This window comes from Thalassophryne amazonica, chromosome 10, assembly GCF_902500255.1.
Source record: "Thalassophryne amazonica chromosome 10, fThaAma1.1, whole genome shotgun sequence".
Classification (NCBI taxonomy): Eukaryota; Metazoa; Chordata; class Actinopteri; order Batrachoidiformes; family Batrachoididae; genus Thalassophryne; species Thalassophryne amazonica.
Window position 1 is genome coordinate 83794929 of NC_047112.1, and position 20053 is coordinate 83814981.

Here is a 20053-nt window from a genome sequence, read left to right on the forward strand (position 1 = left end):
CATTGAAGACAACTTTGGATGCTGTAGCTCATCTGAAAAAGAGAGCTTTAAATCAGAAGTGCCTGACTCCGTGGTATAACTCACAAACTCGCAGCTTAAAGCAGATAACCCGTAAGTTGGAGAGGAAATGGCGTCTCACTAATTTAGAAGATCTTCACTTAGCCTGGAAAAAGAGTCTGTTGCTCTATAAAAAAGCCCTCCGTAAAGCTAGGACATCTTTCTACTCATCACTAATTGAAGAAAATAAGAACAACCCCAGGTTTCTTTTCAGCACTGTAGCCAGGCTGACAAAGAGTCAGAGCTCTATTGAGCTGGGTATTCCATTAACTTTAACTAGTAATGACTTCATGACTTTCTTTGCTAACAAAATTTTAACTATTAGAGAAAAAATTACTCATAACCATCCCAAAGACGTATCGTTATCTTTGGCTGCTTTCAGTGATGCCGGTATTTGGTTAGACTCTTTCTCTCCGATTGTTCTGTCTGAGTTATTTTCATTAGTTACTTCATCCAAACCATCAACATGTTTATTAGATCCCATTCCTACCAGGCTGCTCAAGGAAGCCCTACCATTATTTAATGCTTCGATCTTAAATATGATCAATCTATCTTTGTTAGTTGGCTATGTACCACAGGCTTTTAAGGTGGCAGTAATTAAACCATTACTTAAAAAGCCATCACTTGACCCAGCTATCTTAGCTCATTATAGGCCAATCTCCAACCTTCCTTTTCTCTCAAAAATTCTTGAAAGGGTAGTTGTAAAACAGCTAACTGATCATCTGCAGAGGAATGGTCTATTTGAAGAGTTTCAGTCAGGTTTTAGAATTCATCATAGTACAGAAACAGCATTAGTGAAGGTTACAAATGATCTTCTTATGGCCTCGGACAGTGGACTCATCTCTGTGCTTGTTCTGTTGGACCTCAGTGCTGCTTTTGATACTGTTGACCATAAAATTTTATTACAGAGATTAGAGCATGCCATAGGTATTAAAGGCACTGCGCTGCGGTGGTTTGAATCATATTTGTCTAATAGATTACAATTTGTTCATGTAAATGGGGAATCTTCTTCACAGACTAAAGTTAATTATGGAGTTCCACAAGGTTCTGTGCTAGGACCAATTTTATTCACTTTATACATGCTTCCCTTAGGCAGTATTATTAGACGGTATTGCTTAAATTTTCATTGTTACGCAGATGATACCCAGCTTTATCTATCCATGAAGCCAGAGGACACACACCAATTAGCTAAACTGCAGGATTGTCTTACAGACATAAAGACATGGATGACCTCTAATTTCCTGCTTTTAAACTCAGATAAAACTGAAGTTATTGTACTTGGCCCCACAAATCTTAGAAACATGGTGTCTAACCAGATCCTTACTGTGGATGGCATTACCCTGACCTCTAGTAATACTGTGAGAAATCTTGGAGTCATTTTTGATCAGGATATGTCATTCAAAGCGCATATTAAACAAATATGTAGGACTGCTTTTTTGCATTTACGCAATATCTCTAAAATCAGAAAGGTCTTGTCTCAGAGTGATGCTGAAAAACTAATTCATGCATTTATTTCCTCTAGGCTGGACTATTGTAATTCATTATTATCAGGTTGTCCTAAAAGTTCCCTAAAAAGCCTTCAGTTAATTCAAAATGCTGCAGCTAGAGTACTGACAGGGACTAGAAGGAGAGAGCATATCTCACCCATATTGGCCTCTCTTCATTGGCTTCCTGTTAATTCTAGAATAGAATTTAAAATTCTTCTTCTTACTTATAAGGTTTTGAATAATCAGGTCCCATCTTATCTTAGGGACCTCGTAGTACCATATCACCCCAATAGAGCGCTTCGCTCTCAGACTGCAGGCTTACTTGTAGTTCCTAGGGTTTGTAAGAGTAGAATGGGAGGCAGAGCCTTCAGCTTTCAGGCTCCTCTCCTGTGGAACCAGCTCCCAATTCAGATCAGGGAGACAGACACCCTCTCTACTTTTAAGATTAGGCTTAAAACTTTCCTTTTTGCTAAAGCTTATAGTTAGGGCTGGATCAGGTGACCCTGAACCATCCCTTAGTTATGCTGCTATAGACGTAGACTGCTGGGGGGTTCCCATGATGCACTTTCTTTCTCTTTTTGCTCTGTATGCACCACTCTGCATTTAATCATTAGTGATCGATCTCTGCTCCCCTCCACAGCATGTCTTTTCCTGGTTCTCTCCCTCAGCCCCAACCAGTCCCAGCAGAAGACTGCCCCTCCCTGAGCCTGGTTCTGCTGGAGGTTTCTTCCTGTTAAAAGGGAGTTTTTCCTTCCCACTGTAGCCAAGTGCTTGCTCACAGGGGGTCGTTTTGACCGTTGGGGTTTTACATAATTATTGTATGGCCTTGCCTTACAATATAAAGCACCTTGGGGCAACTGTTTGTTGTGATTTGGCGCTATATAAAAAAAATTGATTGATTGATTGATTGATTGTATTCTGTTTTTATTTACATTTTATACAGTGTCCCAACTTCATTGTAATCGGGGTTGTACATATACTATTCGTGCCCACGTCACGAAAAGCACCCAATTTTCATGACAGTTTTTTTGTTTTGCTATTTATAATCCTCCCCTTCTCCTAACTCTAACCATAACCATTTGCATAAGTGTCTACCCTCCCCTAACCCTTAACATAACCCCCCAGACCCACATCACCTCACATTTCGTGGCCCATCAAAGAAACACGCCCCATTTTCGTGCCCCTGTCATGAACCCATAGATTGATGTACTTTTCATAATGTCACCATGAACTGCCGTGAGACTGGGTTGGGGTACACTGCAACACGGGAGCTCAGTTTCCATGGCAATGTATGGACTGTTTTCATCCTTGTGTACAGCAGAGATGAATTAAACAATTAAGGTAGTTATCTATAAACACTGTTATTTTGTCCTTCAGGACAAGCTTTCGACCCTGCAAGCATCTTCTACAAGGTTGTGTCCAACATCCTTTGCCATCTTGTAATGGGGAAAAGGTTTGACTACAATGATCACAACTTCCTGGTTCTCCTGAAGCATGTGAGGGAAATGTTGCAACTGCAAGGTTCTGTATGGGGTCAAGTAAGTCTATGAAACAAGTCAATTCAGTAATTCAGAGAGACTTCTGGTGAATGTCAGCAATGATTTTACCATCTGTGAGACCTGTGTCATTTTTTTCTTCTTCCCATATGACTTCATATGAACAGTTTTATGAGGCATTTCCAGGAGTGATGAAGTATTTGCCCGGAAAACACAACAAAATGTTCAACAACTTCAAATGCTTAGTACGTTGTATGCATCATGAAATACAGAGTCACAAACAGAACCTGGACCCCAACCATCCTCGGGACTACATTGATGCTTTCCTCATTGAAATGCAGAAAGTACGTATGTGAACTCCATTTTTCTCTCCAATTACAACTGCTGTCACTCCTTGATCCCCTGCTGTACAAACCAGTGTGTGCTGTGGGGACCGATGAGCTCAGAGCTTTATTGACACCAAAATCTATAACCTCACACTATATACTAGTGATGCACAGGTCCTACGTTCACATGTTGGCTGTAAGCAGCAGACGGTAAACTGGATATTGTTTTATGTTTAACAACAAGGAAAGATGAACTGTCAGAGATGGATTATTTAAGTGCAGAGAGTCATCTAGTTTTAATAATGTAAACGTAAATAATTTGTATGATGTTACTGAGAGGAATTAATCTGTAAACTCACAAAAAAGTTATATTTTTAAGGTGTCATAACAGCCAGGGCTTACTGGAATATTACACTGTGCAAATGTGTCTTTCAATGAAGTCACCTGCTACGGGAGATGACAGGAATTGTAGTATGACAACAAATATAATGGTTTTTCTACCAGCAATCTGGCACAAGTGTGTGTGAGAGGGAGAGAGGAAGAGAAAATGGCTGTAATCGTATTTTAGCCTATTGTATGCTGTATAGAGAGCCAGAAATATATGTATATGTGACAGTAGGACCTTTGTGGCTGGGACGGCAGTGGGATCGAACCGCGGATGGCTCGCACTAATGACCATTCCCCTACCAGGTCAGCCAAAGGGGAATTCCACGTTAGCCAAGCTAGCAGGAACGTCTTTTCAATCAGGACCCATGACCTTCATCCTGCTGCATATCTCCCCACCATTTTTCACTTCGTCCCGAAGTCACAGGTGCATTTAAGCATGTTCTGTGACTACCCACATCCTGCCGACAATGCCAACTGTGACCGTAGGACCTTTGTGGTTCAGACGGCGGTTGGATCGAACCCTGGGCGGATCGCACTACAGACCATTCCTCTACCAGGTCAGCCAAAGGGGAATTCCCCATTTTGCCAAGCTAGCGGGAAAGTCTTTTCAATTTTTTATTTATTTTTTTTTTTTTTGCCAGCTTGCACTCGGCCGAGACGGACGCATTTTTCTCTTCTCCCTCCCTCCTTATCTTTCCTGCTTCTGTGGCGTGTTGTCTGTGAGGCTGCAGCTTTGCTCTTCTGGAAAACAACAAAAATGGATCTGTTAAAGTGGTCTCTGAACGCAATTGACAGTATTTTTTCCACAAGACATTCGGGGGCGGAGGACCCGACCTGTCCTGCCGCTACGCATGTGATGGGTTACGTGATGGACTCGTGGAGGAGATGGCAGGTCATGTGCCTTTACACGTTTTCTGTGGAGGACGTCGAAGATGTGTATATATTTGGCTTGGTGGTGACCGGCTGTGCTGTGTGGAGCGGGCATGGCGCTGGTTTCCCTTACCAAAAAATAGTACTGATAAGTATATAAAAAGTAAACTGGAAGTATACTTGAAACATACTTGCATGTACTACTTTTTGGTAAGGGTTATCGGAAAATTAAGAAAGTGGAGGCAGCATTAATTGGGCCGTCCAGGCTGCCCTACATGATTGATTTGATTGGAAAGGCAGTGGCTGCGCAGTCGGCGGGTGTTAACCGCACGCTGGAAAACATCTCGGGCAGGATTGCAGCTCTGGAAACCCGCTTTGACCGTCAGTAAAGACCACATACTACATTCAGATGTATTGAGAGCCACTCTGTTCTCAGAACTGTGGAATCTTTCAGGCGTCTGCTAATCTGGATATTCATTTGGCTTCCCCAAACACAGCTGCACTTCAAGGCCGCTGTGATAAAAAACCTCCTCAAGAAGATCAACACTTAAACCTCGCTCCCTGGTCATCCCCCTCCCCTCAGCTTCTCCAGCTCTGACGTTGACTGTGGACAGTGGACTGCTCAGGGCTGAGCCCCTCCCCCTTCCAGGATTGTCGGACAAGGCCGTTGACGGCGCCTAATAGGCTGCCTCCGGAGTGTTCTGATAAACTGGACCTTCAAATCTCGGTTGTCGTCCTGCGTCTTTGTTTGTCTGTGTGATTATTGTTTTTCTGTGCTGATGAGGGTTTTTTCCTCATTGCTACTGTGTAACGCAGCGGCTATGAGGGTTTTTTTTCTCTTTCTTCCCTCGTGTGTGCTTTTTATATGTGTTTATGTACCGGGCCGGCCTATGTGTGTTGTTTGTTATGGGTCGGTCTTGGTTTGTTCAGCCCTGCTGTTGACCAAGGCAGGGATGTACATCTGGAGCTGGTCCCCGGGGGTTAAATGCAGTAGACACATTTCATTGTGCAGGGAACATGTTCTTTTGTGCATATGACAATAAGATTATTTTGAATCCTTTGAATCCTTTTAATTAGGACCCAGGATGTTTATCCTGCTACATATAAATGCTTACTTCAAAGGGGGTCTGTTTGGTCACTTTTTTTGCCCACCTCACCCACAGCTGCGATATTTTATGACCTAGATTACCCACACCCATGTGACTCGTAGGTGCCTGTAGGTTAGGGATTGTCCTGTGCATCACTACTCTATACAGTATTCCTAAATAAATATATACATTTTCTGACTGAAGTGTTTCTCCACATTTCTAAACAGAACAAAGACCAGTCTGAATCTGTCTACAATGAGGAGAACCTGGCTGTATGTGCTGGAGATATGTTTATTGCTGGTACAGAGGGAACCACCTCTACTTTGCTGTGGGCTTTGGTTTACCTCATCAACTACCCCAATATTCAGGGTAGGCAACATGATATGCCTCCTTTGTCTGAGGACTACACACCGGATCATGATTTGAATGAGTCTGCTTGGTTTATTTACTATTTTTTATGCTTGCCCAAGCTCCTATAAATATACATTCTTGACATTTAATGGCAGTACGCATGACTATGTTAAAAAAACATGTAGACATCAGAGGGAAATCTTTGGAGTACGAGCATCTCTCCCAGTCACTGATTCAGATATGTCGATGACACATGGGTTAAAACCAAGCAACAGGAAGTGGAGGCCTTTTCAGAGCACATCAACTCGGTGGACTCCAATATCAAGTTCACACGTGAGGATGCCAGAAACAACCATTTAGCCTTCTTGGACTGTGATATTACAATTGGAGAGAACAGGCAGCTCCAGACAGGGGTTTACAGAAAACCCACTCAGACTGACCAATATCTGCTCTTTGGCTCAAGCCACCCCCTTGAACACAAGCTCGGGGTGATCAGGACTCTCCAACACAGAGCCCTGCAGGTGTCCACAACTACAGAGGGAAGGGCTAAAGAACAACAACATGTCCGGAAAGCCATCACAGTATGTGGGTACAAGGGCTGAAACGATTAATCGAGTAATTTGATTACAGAAAATGTTCAAGGCAAATTCTTTGCCTTGATGCTTCGTTTAAAGCTGTAGTACATATGCCAGGCCTGTAGGTGGCACTGTAACACTCCCACAAAAAAACCGGGAAGAAGACCGTAGAGCATGCCATTAACTAATGTAAGTGCTAATCAATGTAGCAGGCGATGCTACAAGTTTACAAAGCCACATGCTGAGTAAAATAAAGCCTTTTAAGAGAAAGGGATCTGTGCTGATCCTCTGAAATGGACTTATTATGCATTTAAAGTGAAGCAGTGTGTTTATATATATATACATATATATACACTCAACAAAAATATAAACGCAACACTTGGTTTTGCTGCCATTTTGTATGAGATGAACTCAAAGATCTAAAACTTTTTCCACATACACAATATCACCATTTCCCTCAAATATTGTTCACAAACCAGTCTAAATCTGTGATAGTGAGCATTTCTCCTTTGCTGAGATAATCCATCCCACCTCACAGGTGTGCCATATCAAGATGCTGATGAGACACCATGATTGGTGCACAGGTGTGCCTTAGACTGCCCACAATAAAAGGCCACTCTGAAAGGTGCAGTTTTATCACACAGCACAATGCCACAGATGTCGCAAAATTTGAGGGAGCGTGCAATTGGCATGCTGACAGCAGGAATGTCAACCAGAGCTGTTGCTCGTGTATTGAATGTTCATTTCTCTACCATAAGCCGTCTCCAAAGGCATTCCAGAGAATTTGGCAGTACATCCAACCAGCCTCACAACCACAGACCACGTGTAACCACACCAGCCCAGGACCTCCACATCCAGCATGTTCACCTCCAAGATCGTCTGAGACCAGCCACTCGGACAGCTGCTGAAACAATCGGTTTGCATAACCAAAGAATTTCTGCACAAACTGTCAGAAACCGTCTCAGGGAAGCTCATCTGCATGCTCGTCGTCCTCACCGGGGTCTTGACCTGACTCCAGTTCGTCGTCGTAACCGACTTGAGTGGGTAAATGCTCACATTGCCTCATGCAGTGAATGCGTTTGGCACGTTGGAGAGGTGTTCTCTTCACTGATGAATCCCGGTTCACACTGTCCAGGGTAGATGGCAGACAGCATGTGTAGCGTCGTGTGGGTGAGCGGTTTTCTGATGTCAATGTTGTGGATTGAGTGGCCCATGGTGGCGGTGGGGTTATGGTATGGGCAGGCGTCTGTTATAGACGAAGAACACAGGCGTATTTTATTGATGGCATTTTGAATGCACAGAGATACCGTGACGAGATCCTGAGGCCCATTGTTGTGCCATACATCCAAGAACATCACCTCATGTTGCAGCAGGATAATGCATGGCCCCATGTTGCAAGGATCTGCACACAATTCTTGGAAGCTGAAAATGTCCCAGTTCTTGCATGGCCGGCATACTCACCGGACATGTCACCCATTGAGCATGTTTGGGATGCTCTGGACCGGCGTATACGATAGCGTGTACCAGTTCCTGCCAATATCCAGCAACTTCGCACAGCCATTGAAGAGGAGTGGACCAACATTCCACAGGCCACAATTGACAACCTGATCAACTCTATGTGAAGGAGATGTGTTGCACTGCATGAGGCAAATGGTGGTCACACCAGATACTGACTGGTATCCCCCCCCCCCAATAAAACAAAACTGCACCTTTCAGAGGGGCCTTTTATTGTGGACAATCTAAGGCACACCTGTGCACTAATCATGGTGTCTAATCAGCATCTTGATATGGCACACCTGTGAGGTGGGATGGATTATCTCAGCAAAGGAGAAGTGCTCACTATCACAGATTTAGACTGGTTTGTGAACAATATTTGAGGGAAATGGTGATATTGTGTATGTGGAAAAAGTTTTAGATCTTTGAGTTCATCTCATACAAAATGGGAGCAAAACCAAAAGTGTTGCGTTTATATTTTTGTTGAGTATATATATATATATATATATATATATATATATATATATATATATATATATATATATATTTTTTTTTTTTTTTTTTTTTTTTTTTTTTTTTTAAACATGGTTTGCTCCACTGGCTGCTCTCCACCTCCGCAGATGAAGCGAAAGGAAGCACTTTAAATTAATCATGTTTAACTATTCAAAAAAAATGCCTCTATTCAGATTTGAAAAGAGTTTTTATCAACAGGCTGTAGAGTTAATTTATCAGTGCAGCTGTTGTGGAAATGTTGCACTCCACAGCTGTTTTTTCAAAGGCTTTGTTATTCGCCAAGTATCCACAGAAAACAAGGAATTTGACTTCGGTTTGAGCTGCTCTGTACAGCATGAAGAAATATACACTAAACACTGAATAAATCACAGTAATAAAAAGTGCAAATGAAATGTGTAATAAGAAAAAAAAGAATGTCCTGTCAGCAGACTGAAGATTTCACAGAGCGCCTGGGCTTATGGTTCGGCAAAGCTCCAAAACTCTTAATAATGTGAAAAAATAAATAATTACCTTGGAAAACAGAGAGAGGGAACATCCTAAACTTAAAAATCTGCATGATGGCACAGCGACATTGTGCCATTGCTTAGGGAGAGCCCTGCCACTACTGATATTGTTTAAAAATACAAAAGTACTTTTTTATCCGATTGTTCGATTAATCGATAAAATAATCGATAGAATACTCGATTCCAAAAATATTCGATAGCTGCAGCCCTAGTAGGTACCCACGTTGGTCCCTGGATAAAGTGCAGAAGTCCCAAAGAACAAGGAGACCAGACAGACAGGAGATGGAGCCAAGGAGAGGAGGAGTGTTTCTCCCTTATTTAGCAGGAGTAGGGGGAAAACTACAGAGAATCTTCAGACAGCACAAAATCCCAGTTTACTTTAAACCTTTTAACACCTTGAGACAGAAATTAGTTCACCCTAAGGACAGGATCCCTAGTTACAAACAGAGCAATGTAGTGTATTCTGTCAGATGTCAGGAAAACTCCAACAAACACTACATAGGTGAGACTAAGCAGCTGTTGCACCAAAGGCTATACCAGCACCGCAGAGAGGGCGCCGGTGGACCTCAATCTGCAGTTCATCTCCACCTTAAAGACACTAACCACATGTCTGAGGACAAAGAAGTTAAAATCTTAGCCAGAGAGAAGAAATAGTTTGAGAGAGGAGTGAAGGAGCCATTGTATGTGAAACAGTTGAAACACAGCCTCATCCGGGGAGGGGGTCTGAGACACACTTTGTCCACCGTTTACAATGGGGTACTTAGGTCAAAGTAGTTTCAGTCTTTTGTTCATGGTAATGAGTCATTCACATCGTCAGAAGAGTCATCAGGTGAGGTGTCAGTGCCATTGTTAGGAGGGCCAGCTGCCCTGTCATTAGGAGGGTGCTAACTAGAGCACAATAGGTGCTAATTAGAGCAATTGTTTAGTCAATAGCCAGCGTATCGTCTACGCTGCAATGAGTAGCTCTCTGCCCCAGTTTATGTGGAGTTTTTTCTCAATACACAGCAGTATGTTGAGGGCTACACACGTAGGACGGAAGAAATTAAGCATGTCTAATTTTCTTCGGCATACAGCACAGCTGTACACTGCGATTAGAAGCAAAACGTCCTTGCGTCAAGCAACCCAGTCCAGTCGAAGATTCAAGCTTCTCTACTATGATGATTAAATTGTACAATTAAGGATTTTGTTAAATTTGTACTGTGAAAAACTCTGATGGTGTCATAACACATCAGGTCCTTATATAAATGCCCCTTCTCTCTTAAAAGCTATGAAGACGTGAAATTTTCTATGTATAAAACCCAAGATGAGCAAGACACCTCAGTGAAAACATGAAGTACTGGGTACCTTCAGTTTCTCCTTCCCCCACTCAGGGTCACCAAAGCGGATGTATCGCAGATGTTAGTGTTGATTTGGCACAAGTTTTACACAAGATGCCCTTCCTGATGCAATTCCACAGGAGGTCTTGAACCTGAAACCGTCTGTTCTGGATACAAGTGCACTGGCCACCTCCTTGGAAGTTATAAATTATTCTTTTCTTGGCAGCTAAATATTTGATGGCAGTGAGATGGATATTTCTGATAACGGGAGCTATAACAATGCCAGATTCACATTTGGAAGATTACATACCTTTGTCTGAATACAAATGACTATCATCGCCAACAATCTACAGAGGAAGACAGTGAAAATTCTGTTTTACTTCATCAGATCCTGGTGATGTCATAAGGCATGAATGTTAAAGTGAACAAAAAAAAAAATGAAATCACAAAACAATCCCCTCCTCCTCCACTATTCCATAGTAGTTGGCACCATGTACAGTGCATCAGTGAAAGTCAATCTGTTTTCGATAAAATCCGTGAATTAACACACTGCTCATGCTCTGAACTGAAAAGTAAAACAAGTCTGTTTAATTAACCAATATGAAATCATTAAAAACAACAACAACAAAATTCTAAGTATATGCTCTTAAAGATGTAACATTGGAATTATTTTTACAATCTTCAAACAATAATTTCAGTTCAATTTTTTTTTCAGTTTACTTTCATTTATAGCACCAAATCACAACAAAGTTGCCTCAAGGTGCTTCACACAAGTAAGGTCTAACCTTACCAACCTCCCAGAGCAAGCACACGGGCAACAGTGGTAAGGGAAAACTCCCTTTGAGGAAGAAAACTCAAGCAGACCAGACTCAAAGGGGTGACCCTCTGGTTGGGCCATGCTACCGACAGAGATTACAAAAAAATTCACAAAATGAATGTAAAGGAAATGTTGTCGGTGCACAGGACAGGAGGATTTCAGGAACAGATACCACACCCATCTCTGGATGAAGCCACACCTCAAACAGAGAAAAAAGAAAAAAACAATCAGGCATCAGAAAGACAACAAATACAGTATAATTTGTCAGCATTAAGCAACAAGAAAAACAAAAGAAATAAGGTGATCGCCGGCCAATAGCCCTAAGCTTCACTAAAAGACCCAGAAGTTAGATAAAGTTGAGGCCGTGGCCCCCTCCGTTTCCTAATAAAATGAATTTAAAAGGGTACAATAGTGCTCCACAGTTGTGTGAAATTTAATTGAAATCCACCAACTGGTTTAGTAGTTGTGCTTACAAAACTCACAGGCAGATGGATGAATAGACAGAGTGACTCCTATATACCCCCCAAAACTTTTGTTGGTAGAAGGAATTAAAAACTTTAATGGTTCTGGTTTGTGTCATCCATGCTATAATTTTATACTGGGCTTTATCTTTGCTGGCAAGCAGCACCAAGATGATGCCAGCCACAACAGGGAATGTCTGGAGTTCAGCTGGGGTGAATGAGGACATGAATGGGAACATTCAGTTTTCATAGGAAGTCCTGACTTTAAATTTCAATTTTCCTCTCAAAAATGTGGGGTTCTGGTACAGAGAAGTGAGGACCAGTGAAGCTGGTATGACTATTTTAGACCATGTTAGGATCTATTAACGTGCACAATGACTATAATATAAAATAAAGGCAGTCAAGCTGCTTGTGAGATGTTGTTACCAATCGCAGGGTCCTGGTATCTGCCAACACCACTGTTGCTTGGTACATATATATATATATAGCATGATCTGGATCCTGCCAAAGGATGAGGGAAAATACCCATTAGTGATGTGGAGAAAAAAGCCAAAGCTCAGGAATAACAGCTAGAGAGGACTCTTCCAAGACAACTCTGCAGAAATTTAAAACTGTTTGTCTGCTGAAATGTGTAATGAGTAACTACGTGGTCCACATTATGTCAAACTTTAACATTAGATTTAAAAAGCTTTCTCATGTTAAACATGATCAACTTAAATACAGTAAAAATGGCTTTTTTCCAGAGAAAGTCCAGGAAGAGATAGACAGAGTGATCGGACAGACGCGTTCCCCAACTGTGGCTGACAGACCCAACCTGCCATATACTGACGCTGTGATCCATGAGGTCCAGAGGATGGGAAATATTCTTCCTCTCAACGGAATCAGAAAGGCTACCAAGGACACAACACTGGGAGGTTACTTTATACCCAAGGTGCACATATTATAAACCATTTCTCATGTACATATCGGGGTTGATGTGTGGGGGCTATTTACACCAAAGAACAGATGTTTTTTGGAATAAGTGTCTTGCTGAAGGACAAACCTCAACTGCCCCATACTCTAAGGACCCATGTTGCCCTAAACCAAAATCAGCAATGTTACCACCAACCACTTACAACAATCATCCAAACAGACTTGTTAATTAGACAATTTGCTGAAGATTCATAAATGCTTCTAAAACCAATTTTGCTCTCAATATCTGACATCCAACTGCATTTTTGCCTATATAAGTAGGTTAGACACTGCTTAATCATAATCTACAAAGGTCTCCATTATTTTGTTTATTATTTATTTATTTATTTATTTGGACATTTTTCTTTATACAATCCAGCAAAAGTATAACAGAACATGATTGAATAGGTAAAGCTCTACCACACCATCTATGCTTTGGACCTTAAACTCAAAATATTAACATATATATTACACATATAGAATAAACAGAACAACAAAAAACTAACAACTACAGAACAAAAAAAAAAAACAAACCATCAAAGAATAATAAAAAATTAATAGTTGGAATTTTATATCAACTTAGTCCCATTAACTTAATTCTATCCCATCCCTTCCTTCAAATTATAAAAAGAAGACCATACCCTCCTAAATTTTTCATCACACCATTGTAATGAATATCTAATTTTTTCTACCTCCAAGGTCTCCATTATTTCCTGACCTGAACCTCCTGTACAAGGCGCTTCTTTTTTTTTTCTCAAATGTAGTTTGTAAAAAAAACAAAAAAAACAAAGGTAGTCCATTCTATTTTTGTACAACCCCAATTCCAATGAAGTTGTAACATTGTGAAAAATTGAAATCAAAACAATACAATGATTTGCAAATCCTCTTCAAACTATATTCAACTGAATACACCACAAAGACAAGATATTTAATGTTCAAACTGATAGACTTTATTGTTTTTGGGCAAATATTTGCTCATTTTGAAATGGATGCCTGCAACACATTTCAAAAAAGGTGGGACAGTGGTATGTTTACCACTGTGTTACATCACCTTTCCTTCTAACAACACTCAATAAGGACACTAATTGTTGAAGCTTTGTACGTAGGTGGAATTCTTTCCCATTCTTGCTTAATGTACGACTTCAGTTGTTCAACAGTCCGGGGTCTCCGTTGTTGTATTTTGCACTTCATAATGCACCCCACATTTTCAATGGGCGACAGGTCTGGACTGCAGGCAGGTCAGTCTAATACCTGCACTCTTAACTACGAAGCCACGCTGTTGTAACACGTGCAGAATGTGGCTTGGCATTGTCTTGCTGAAATAAGCAGGGACATCCCTGAAAAAGATGTTGCTTGGATGGCAGCATGTGTTGCTCCAAAACCTGGAGCAACACAAATGAGCTCAGGCAAATGAGCTCAGGCCCAGAGAAGGCGGCGGCGTTTCTGGATATTGGTGATGTATGGCTTTTGCTTTGCATGGCAGAGTTTTAACTTGCGCTTGGAGATGTAGCGATGAACTGTGTTAACTGACAGTGGTTTTCTGAAGTGTTCTTGAGCCCACACGGTAAGATCCTTTACACAATGATGTCAATTTTTAATGCAGTGCCTCCTGAGGGATCGAAGGTCATGGGCATTCAATGTTGGTTTTCGGCCTTGCCGCTTACGTGTAGAAAGTTCTTCACATTCTCTGAATCTTCTGATTATATTATGGACTGTAGATGATGGAATCCCTAAATTCCTTCCAATTGAACATTGACAAACATTGTTCTTAAACTGTTGGACTTATCTTTTGTCTCTAGGACATGACATCCATGATTTCCAAAAACAATTTGAAATGTGGACTCATCAGACCACAGCACACTTTTTCACTTTGCATCTGTCCATTTCAAATGAGCTCGGGCCCAGAGAAGGCGGCGGCGTTTCTGGATGTTGTTGATATATGGCTTTCACTTTGCATGGTAGAGTTTTAATTTGCACTTGTAGATGTAGTGATGAACTGTGTTAACTGACAGTGGTGATGACAATAGATGATGGAATCCCTAAATTTCTTGCAATTGAATGTTGAGAAACATTGTTCTTAAACTACTGGACAATTTTTTTTCATGCAGTTGTTCACAAAGTGGTGATCCTTGCCCCATCTTTGCTTGTGAAGGGCTGAGCCTTTTGGGGATGCTCCTTTTATACCCAATCATGACACTCACCTATGTCCAATTAGGTGTTCTTTGAACATTCATCAACTTTCCCAGTCTTTTGTTGCCACATCCGAACTTTTTTGAAATGTGTTACAGGCATCCATTTCAAAATGAGCAAATATTTGCACAAAAACAACAAAGTTTATTAGTTTGAACATTAAATATCTTGTCTTTGTGGTGTACTCAACTGAATATAGGTCGAAGAGGATTTGCAAATCATTGTATTCTGTTTTTATTTACATTTTACACAACGTCCCGACATCATTGGAATAGAGGTTGTAGGTTACTGGATACAGCTCTAACGTTAAAAAAAAAAAGAAAATGTTTCCTTAATGCATTTATTGTTTAATTACACCCTAAACATGCTTGAAAATGTTTAAAATAAATAAATAAATAAAATCTAGCTCCACAGCCAAAGTATGGAGCACACTTTTTACTTATCAAAGGATTACAATGTTTCAAACTATATTTTTGAATATTACAAAGATGTTCATTTTTAAAATTGTCAGAGTTGCCCCCTTGTAGAAGTAATTGTTAAATATATTTGAAATTTGGTATGCCATTTTGTTTTTTGTTTTTGTTTTTATTGTTGTTGTTGTTGTTTTGGGGGGGAGCTAGAAAAAGGTTCCCCAGAGCATGACAGAGTATTAGAATCAATCATAAAACATCATCCATACTACCAAACACATTTTTCTGAGGTTTTGCTGGACTGGGCAGAGATGGCCTTGAACTGGCAATCTTATATGACTTATATTAATGTCACTAAATGTTCAGCTGTTGCTGCAGAAGGCTTCACAAGTTTTTTAACTATGATAATGTAAGCATTTTGGGAAATGGTTGGAGGGATGTTTTGAGATAGCATGTTCAAATTTGTAATTTAATTTACATTTGATCAGAAATTAATATTTGTAGTTATGTCCATTATTAGTCTTCAGTACATTTTTTCAATAACTGATTTTGAAGTATTTCAAAAGTATTCAGATTACATCACAAGCTTGAACACGTGTAAACTTTTTTTCAAGCTTTTTTTCTTTTCAATTGACTAAATCTGCAGCCACCTGTCATATGCTATCTTGCCAAATTAGGTTTACTCTCACGTACACCTGATACGGTTTGCCCCGATTGACATTTAGTGTTCAAGTCCTCAGACAGACTGGTTTTCTGTGGTCCTTCATGGTCAGTGGATCTGCCAGTTGTAACTCAATGTTTTCATTCGTTTTTTAATGATTTTTGGGGAAAATGTGAATGGTATAATGCATAAATGAAAATTGTTTGTAGGGGACTACCGTGATGCCCACCTTGACCTCTGTAATGTTTGACAAGACTCAATGGGAGACTCCTCACACCTTCAACCCTGGACACTTTCTCAGTGTTGATGGAAAATTTGTGAAGAGGGAGGCCTGTCTTCCTTTTTCTGCAGGTGAACTACATTCTCACCAAATGTACAGCACATGCAGCGTGATAAATCCCAAATATACATTATAATCCTGGGGTCTAATGGCTGTGTCTTTGGATTCTTCAGGGAAACGCGTGTGTCTTGGAGAAAGCCTTTCCAGGATGGAGATCTTCCTGTTTCTGGTCGGATTATTACAGAAGTTCTCATTCTCTACTCCTGACGAAGTAGAACTGAGTACAGAAGGAATTACAGGACTAACACGTGTGCCCCACCCTTTTAAGGTTTACGCCAAAGCTCGCTGAAGTATATGCAAAATGATATAGACAATGTGCACACGGCTTTGTGTACGCAGCCATGTTGGACGGCAAACTCCGTGTACACCACAGCGTGGCTGATGCTGGACTGTCGGCAAACGGCCAAGCTTATTTAACCGATTAGCAAAAGCGCTTGATCCGGAACATCAAAACAGGTATTTCAAAAAAACACAGAGAATCAATGTGGATCCCTACAATATTTCCCTCGAGAAGTTCACCAGTTTTATCGATTTTGAGCGAAAGCCAGATGTGTGATGTCCAGACATTTCCAACTACTTTATCAACACTCTATCACCCTACACAGGAGAAGCCCTGAAGGCATATAAAATTGTGGATGCCTACAGCTTCTTCGCGGCTGGATGGGCACAGAATATGGTCATCAGTCAGGTTCCTGATGACATCTTAGTAATAAAAGCTCCAGTAAGTACAGTAAAATTTGCCTAAACCCTCATTGTATAAACGGGATATTCGCACTCACCGGACAAAAGCAAATGTCCCAATACTTTTGCATGGTTTTCCATGTAATAAACACCATATTTAACGGATTTTGTATAATGGATTTTTGCTAACATTGAACAAAACCGGTCGCATGTACCGGACAAAGCAGTCTAGACATGCCCAGTAACAGAAGTACAAAATTAAAGCTCAGCACTGACACTTGAAGATTCGAGGAAAGTGGGTACCATATTTCCTTGATTAAAAGCCCGGACATTTATTTTTTTCAAACACGGTGCCCACAGTCTGACGTGCACCTGCTAATTCAGACACTGCAAAAGGCTGTGATTTGTCACTTTTATACTTTCACTCCTTCCTCTCCTGTCATATTTAAAAATTTTACGCAATGCGCACACAGATTACATTTCGATTGTGAATCAAATACTTTTGGCAGAAAAGTCTGCCAATATGACTTCACAACACAAGGTTGGAAAAAGACACTCAAATGACCTGCAATTCATAGAGGAAATTGTGCACCTTACATATGATTTGGAGGTTGATGATTGAAGGACAAATTAATCCAGAAAAAGCATAATCCAGAAAAATTGCATAAAGATGCAACAGAGAACTTTAAACCTGTCACACACGTCAACATCACTGCATGGCACAGAGTTGTAGAAGCATAAATCAGGCTTTAGGATTCTAAGGTACCACTCTGCAGCAGACAGAAAAAGGAGTGACTTGACCAAATGTAATCTTTGTAATGCAATAATGGTCACCGCTTATTGAAGGCAAGCGTTTTATAATTTGTGTAGACAGTCGTAAATAAAGTGAAAGAGCACACTTGCTAAACATAAGGTTCAATCATTTGCCGTTCATGCAATGTGGAAGTTGCCATCCAATATGGGTGTGTAAGCACATATCACATGATCCGTGGTATAAAAAGTTCAAATGCTTCTGGAGGAGATGGTGGGGTTGTCTTTTATTTTTGTCTTTTGCTATGTGACAAATGTCTGTCTCAATAAAAGGCCACAGAGAGAACACAGTCCACTTGTGTCATTCCTGAGTCCTGTCCAGTTAGTTAATTGACAATCTGCCAACAGGTCAAAATTCATATACACTCACCTGTCACTTTATTAGGTGCACCTTACTAATTCCTAGTTGGACCCCCCTTTTTTTTAGAACCACCTTAATTCTTTGTCACATAGATTCAACTAAGACTAAGCCACAGAGTCTGGAACAACCCCGGCCTCACAGAGAAGACAGAACCGCACATCTACCAGACTTGGGCACTCAGCACACTCCTCTACGGTAGCAAGGCATGGACTGCCCGCACCAGACGTGAGAAAAAACTCAACAGCTACCATCTGAGGTGCCTTAGACAAATTCTGCACATTGGATGGCAGGACAAGGTGCCCAACACAGAGGTCTTTGAACGCACCAACATGAGCGGCATGTACACCATTCTTGGGAAAAGGTACCTTTGTTGGCTTGGCCACACCAGGAGAATGGATCCGGGCCGCGTTCCAAAAGATCTACTGCACGGTGAGCTGGCAGAGGGCACTCGTTTGGCTGGTCGACCACGCCTGCGCTTCAAGGATGTCTGCAAGAAGGACATGAAAATGTGCAGCATCAATGCCCACACGTGGGAGTAGAGTGCAGAGGACTGTGCAGCCTGGCACCTTACTGTCAGAACAGGTGCCTTTCTGAGCAACAAGCTAGGAGGAAGGAGCGACAGCGGCAGCCTCAGCAGGCATCACAGTACATGTGCAACAAATGCAAAGACTTGAAAAGACTTTGCTGAGTGAATCCAAAGGCTTATTAATATGGATATTAAAGTCTCCAACAATTAAGATCTTATCAGCATAGGTCACCAAATCAGAAATGAAGTAACTGTACTCATCTAAGATTTTGGAATACAGACCAGGTGTGTGAAAGTAAAAATCTGTGCCATCAGAATTTGAATTTTTAAGGTTGAATGTTTTTAGCATCAAAATCAGTGTTTAAAGCTGAATTTCTAAGGTTGAATTTGTTTAGCATCAAAATATTCAGCCTCAAAATCGTCAACCTAAAAAAAATCCAACCTAAAAAAAAAAAATTCAACCTCAAAAATTCAACCTCAAAAAGTCAACCTCAGAAAATTCAACCTAAAAAAATTCAACCTCAAAAATTAGAAAAGCTGGTTATTAGCAATCAATCCCTGTCTCAATCATCCAATGTTTATGGAAGTAAATCTGTGACGTTGTATGATTGAGACAGGGATCGATTGCTTCTAACCTGCTTTTCTATTTTTTTGAGGTTGATTTTTTTTAGTTTGAATTTTTTTAGATTGAATTTTTTTTTTTTGAGGTTGAAGTTTTTGAGGCTGAATAATTTGATGCTAAACAAATTCAACCTTAGAAATTCAACTTCAAACTCTGATTTTGATGCTAAAAACATTCAGCCTTAAAAATTCTAATTCAAACTCTGATGGAACAGATTTACTTCCATACAGGTGGCCTGTATGGAATGCGAAAATAACAACGCTGAAATCAGTCAGTCTGATCACAACTGTTCCTAGCAGCCTGAGAAAGGCAGAGAATTAGATGTTCAAAGAAGGTATATTTAGCACCCCATGACCCATAAAACTAAAACCAGATTTATAGATTAAAACAACACCTCATCATTTAGTATCATGGGCCACCTGAGTAGTATGGATGTATGTGGGTGGACAAGCTTCATTTAAAATCATCTGGATTTAACCACATTTCACAAGTCAGTCATATCTAAATGATGTTGCAAAACAAGATCATTTCTGAGCAATGATTTCAAGGACAGCGATCTAATATTACACACACTCACACTCATCTTCAATGGGTCTCTGGGGGCTGGAGCCTATCCCAATAGTTATAGGGCGTGAGGCAGGATCCATCCTGGACAGGGCGCCAGTCTGTCACAGGGCCACCTTATATTAATAAAGCCTGAAATAAGTCACTTCCTGAATTTCGTCGATGATATGTTTGAGCTAGGAATTTGTCTTAATGT

The 20053-nt window shown here is 40.7% G+C and overlaps 1 protein-coding gene across 1 annotated transcript in view; it reads left to right on the plus strand.

Moving 5' to 3' along the window:
* Nucleotides 1-16602, plus strand: part of LOC117519075 (cytochrome P450 2J5-like) — a 29909-nt gene extending 13307 nt beyond the window's left edge. The window contains exons 4-9 of the mRNA XM_034180378.1: nucleotides 2922-3082; nucleotides 3208-3384; nucleotides 5939-6080; nucleotides 12485-12672; nucleotides 16163-16304; nucleotides 16407-16602. Coding sequence (XP_034036269.1) covers nucleotides 2922-3082; nucleotides 3208-3384; nucleotides 5939-6080; nucleotides 12485-12672; nucleotides 16163-16304; nucleotides 16407-16582 — 986 coding nt within the window. The 3' untranslated portion in view covers nucleotides 16583-16602. The remainder of the gene's footprint in view (nucleotides 1-2921; nucleotides 3083-3207; nucleotides 3385-5938; nucleotides 6081-12484; nucleotides 12673-16162; nucleotides 16305-16406) is intronic.
* Nucleotides 16603-20053: the final 3451 nt, after the last annotated feature.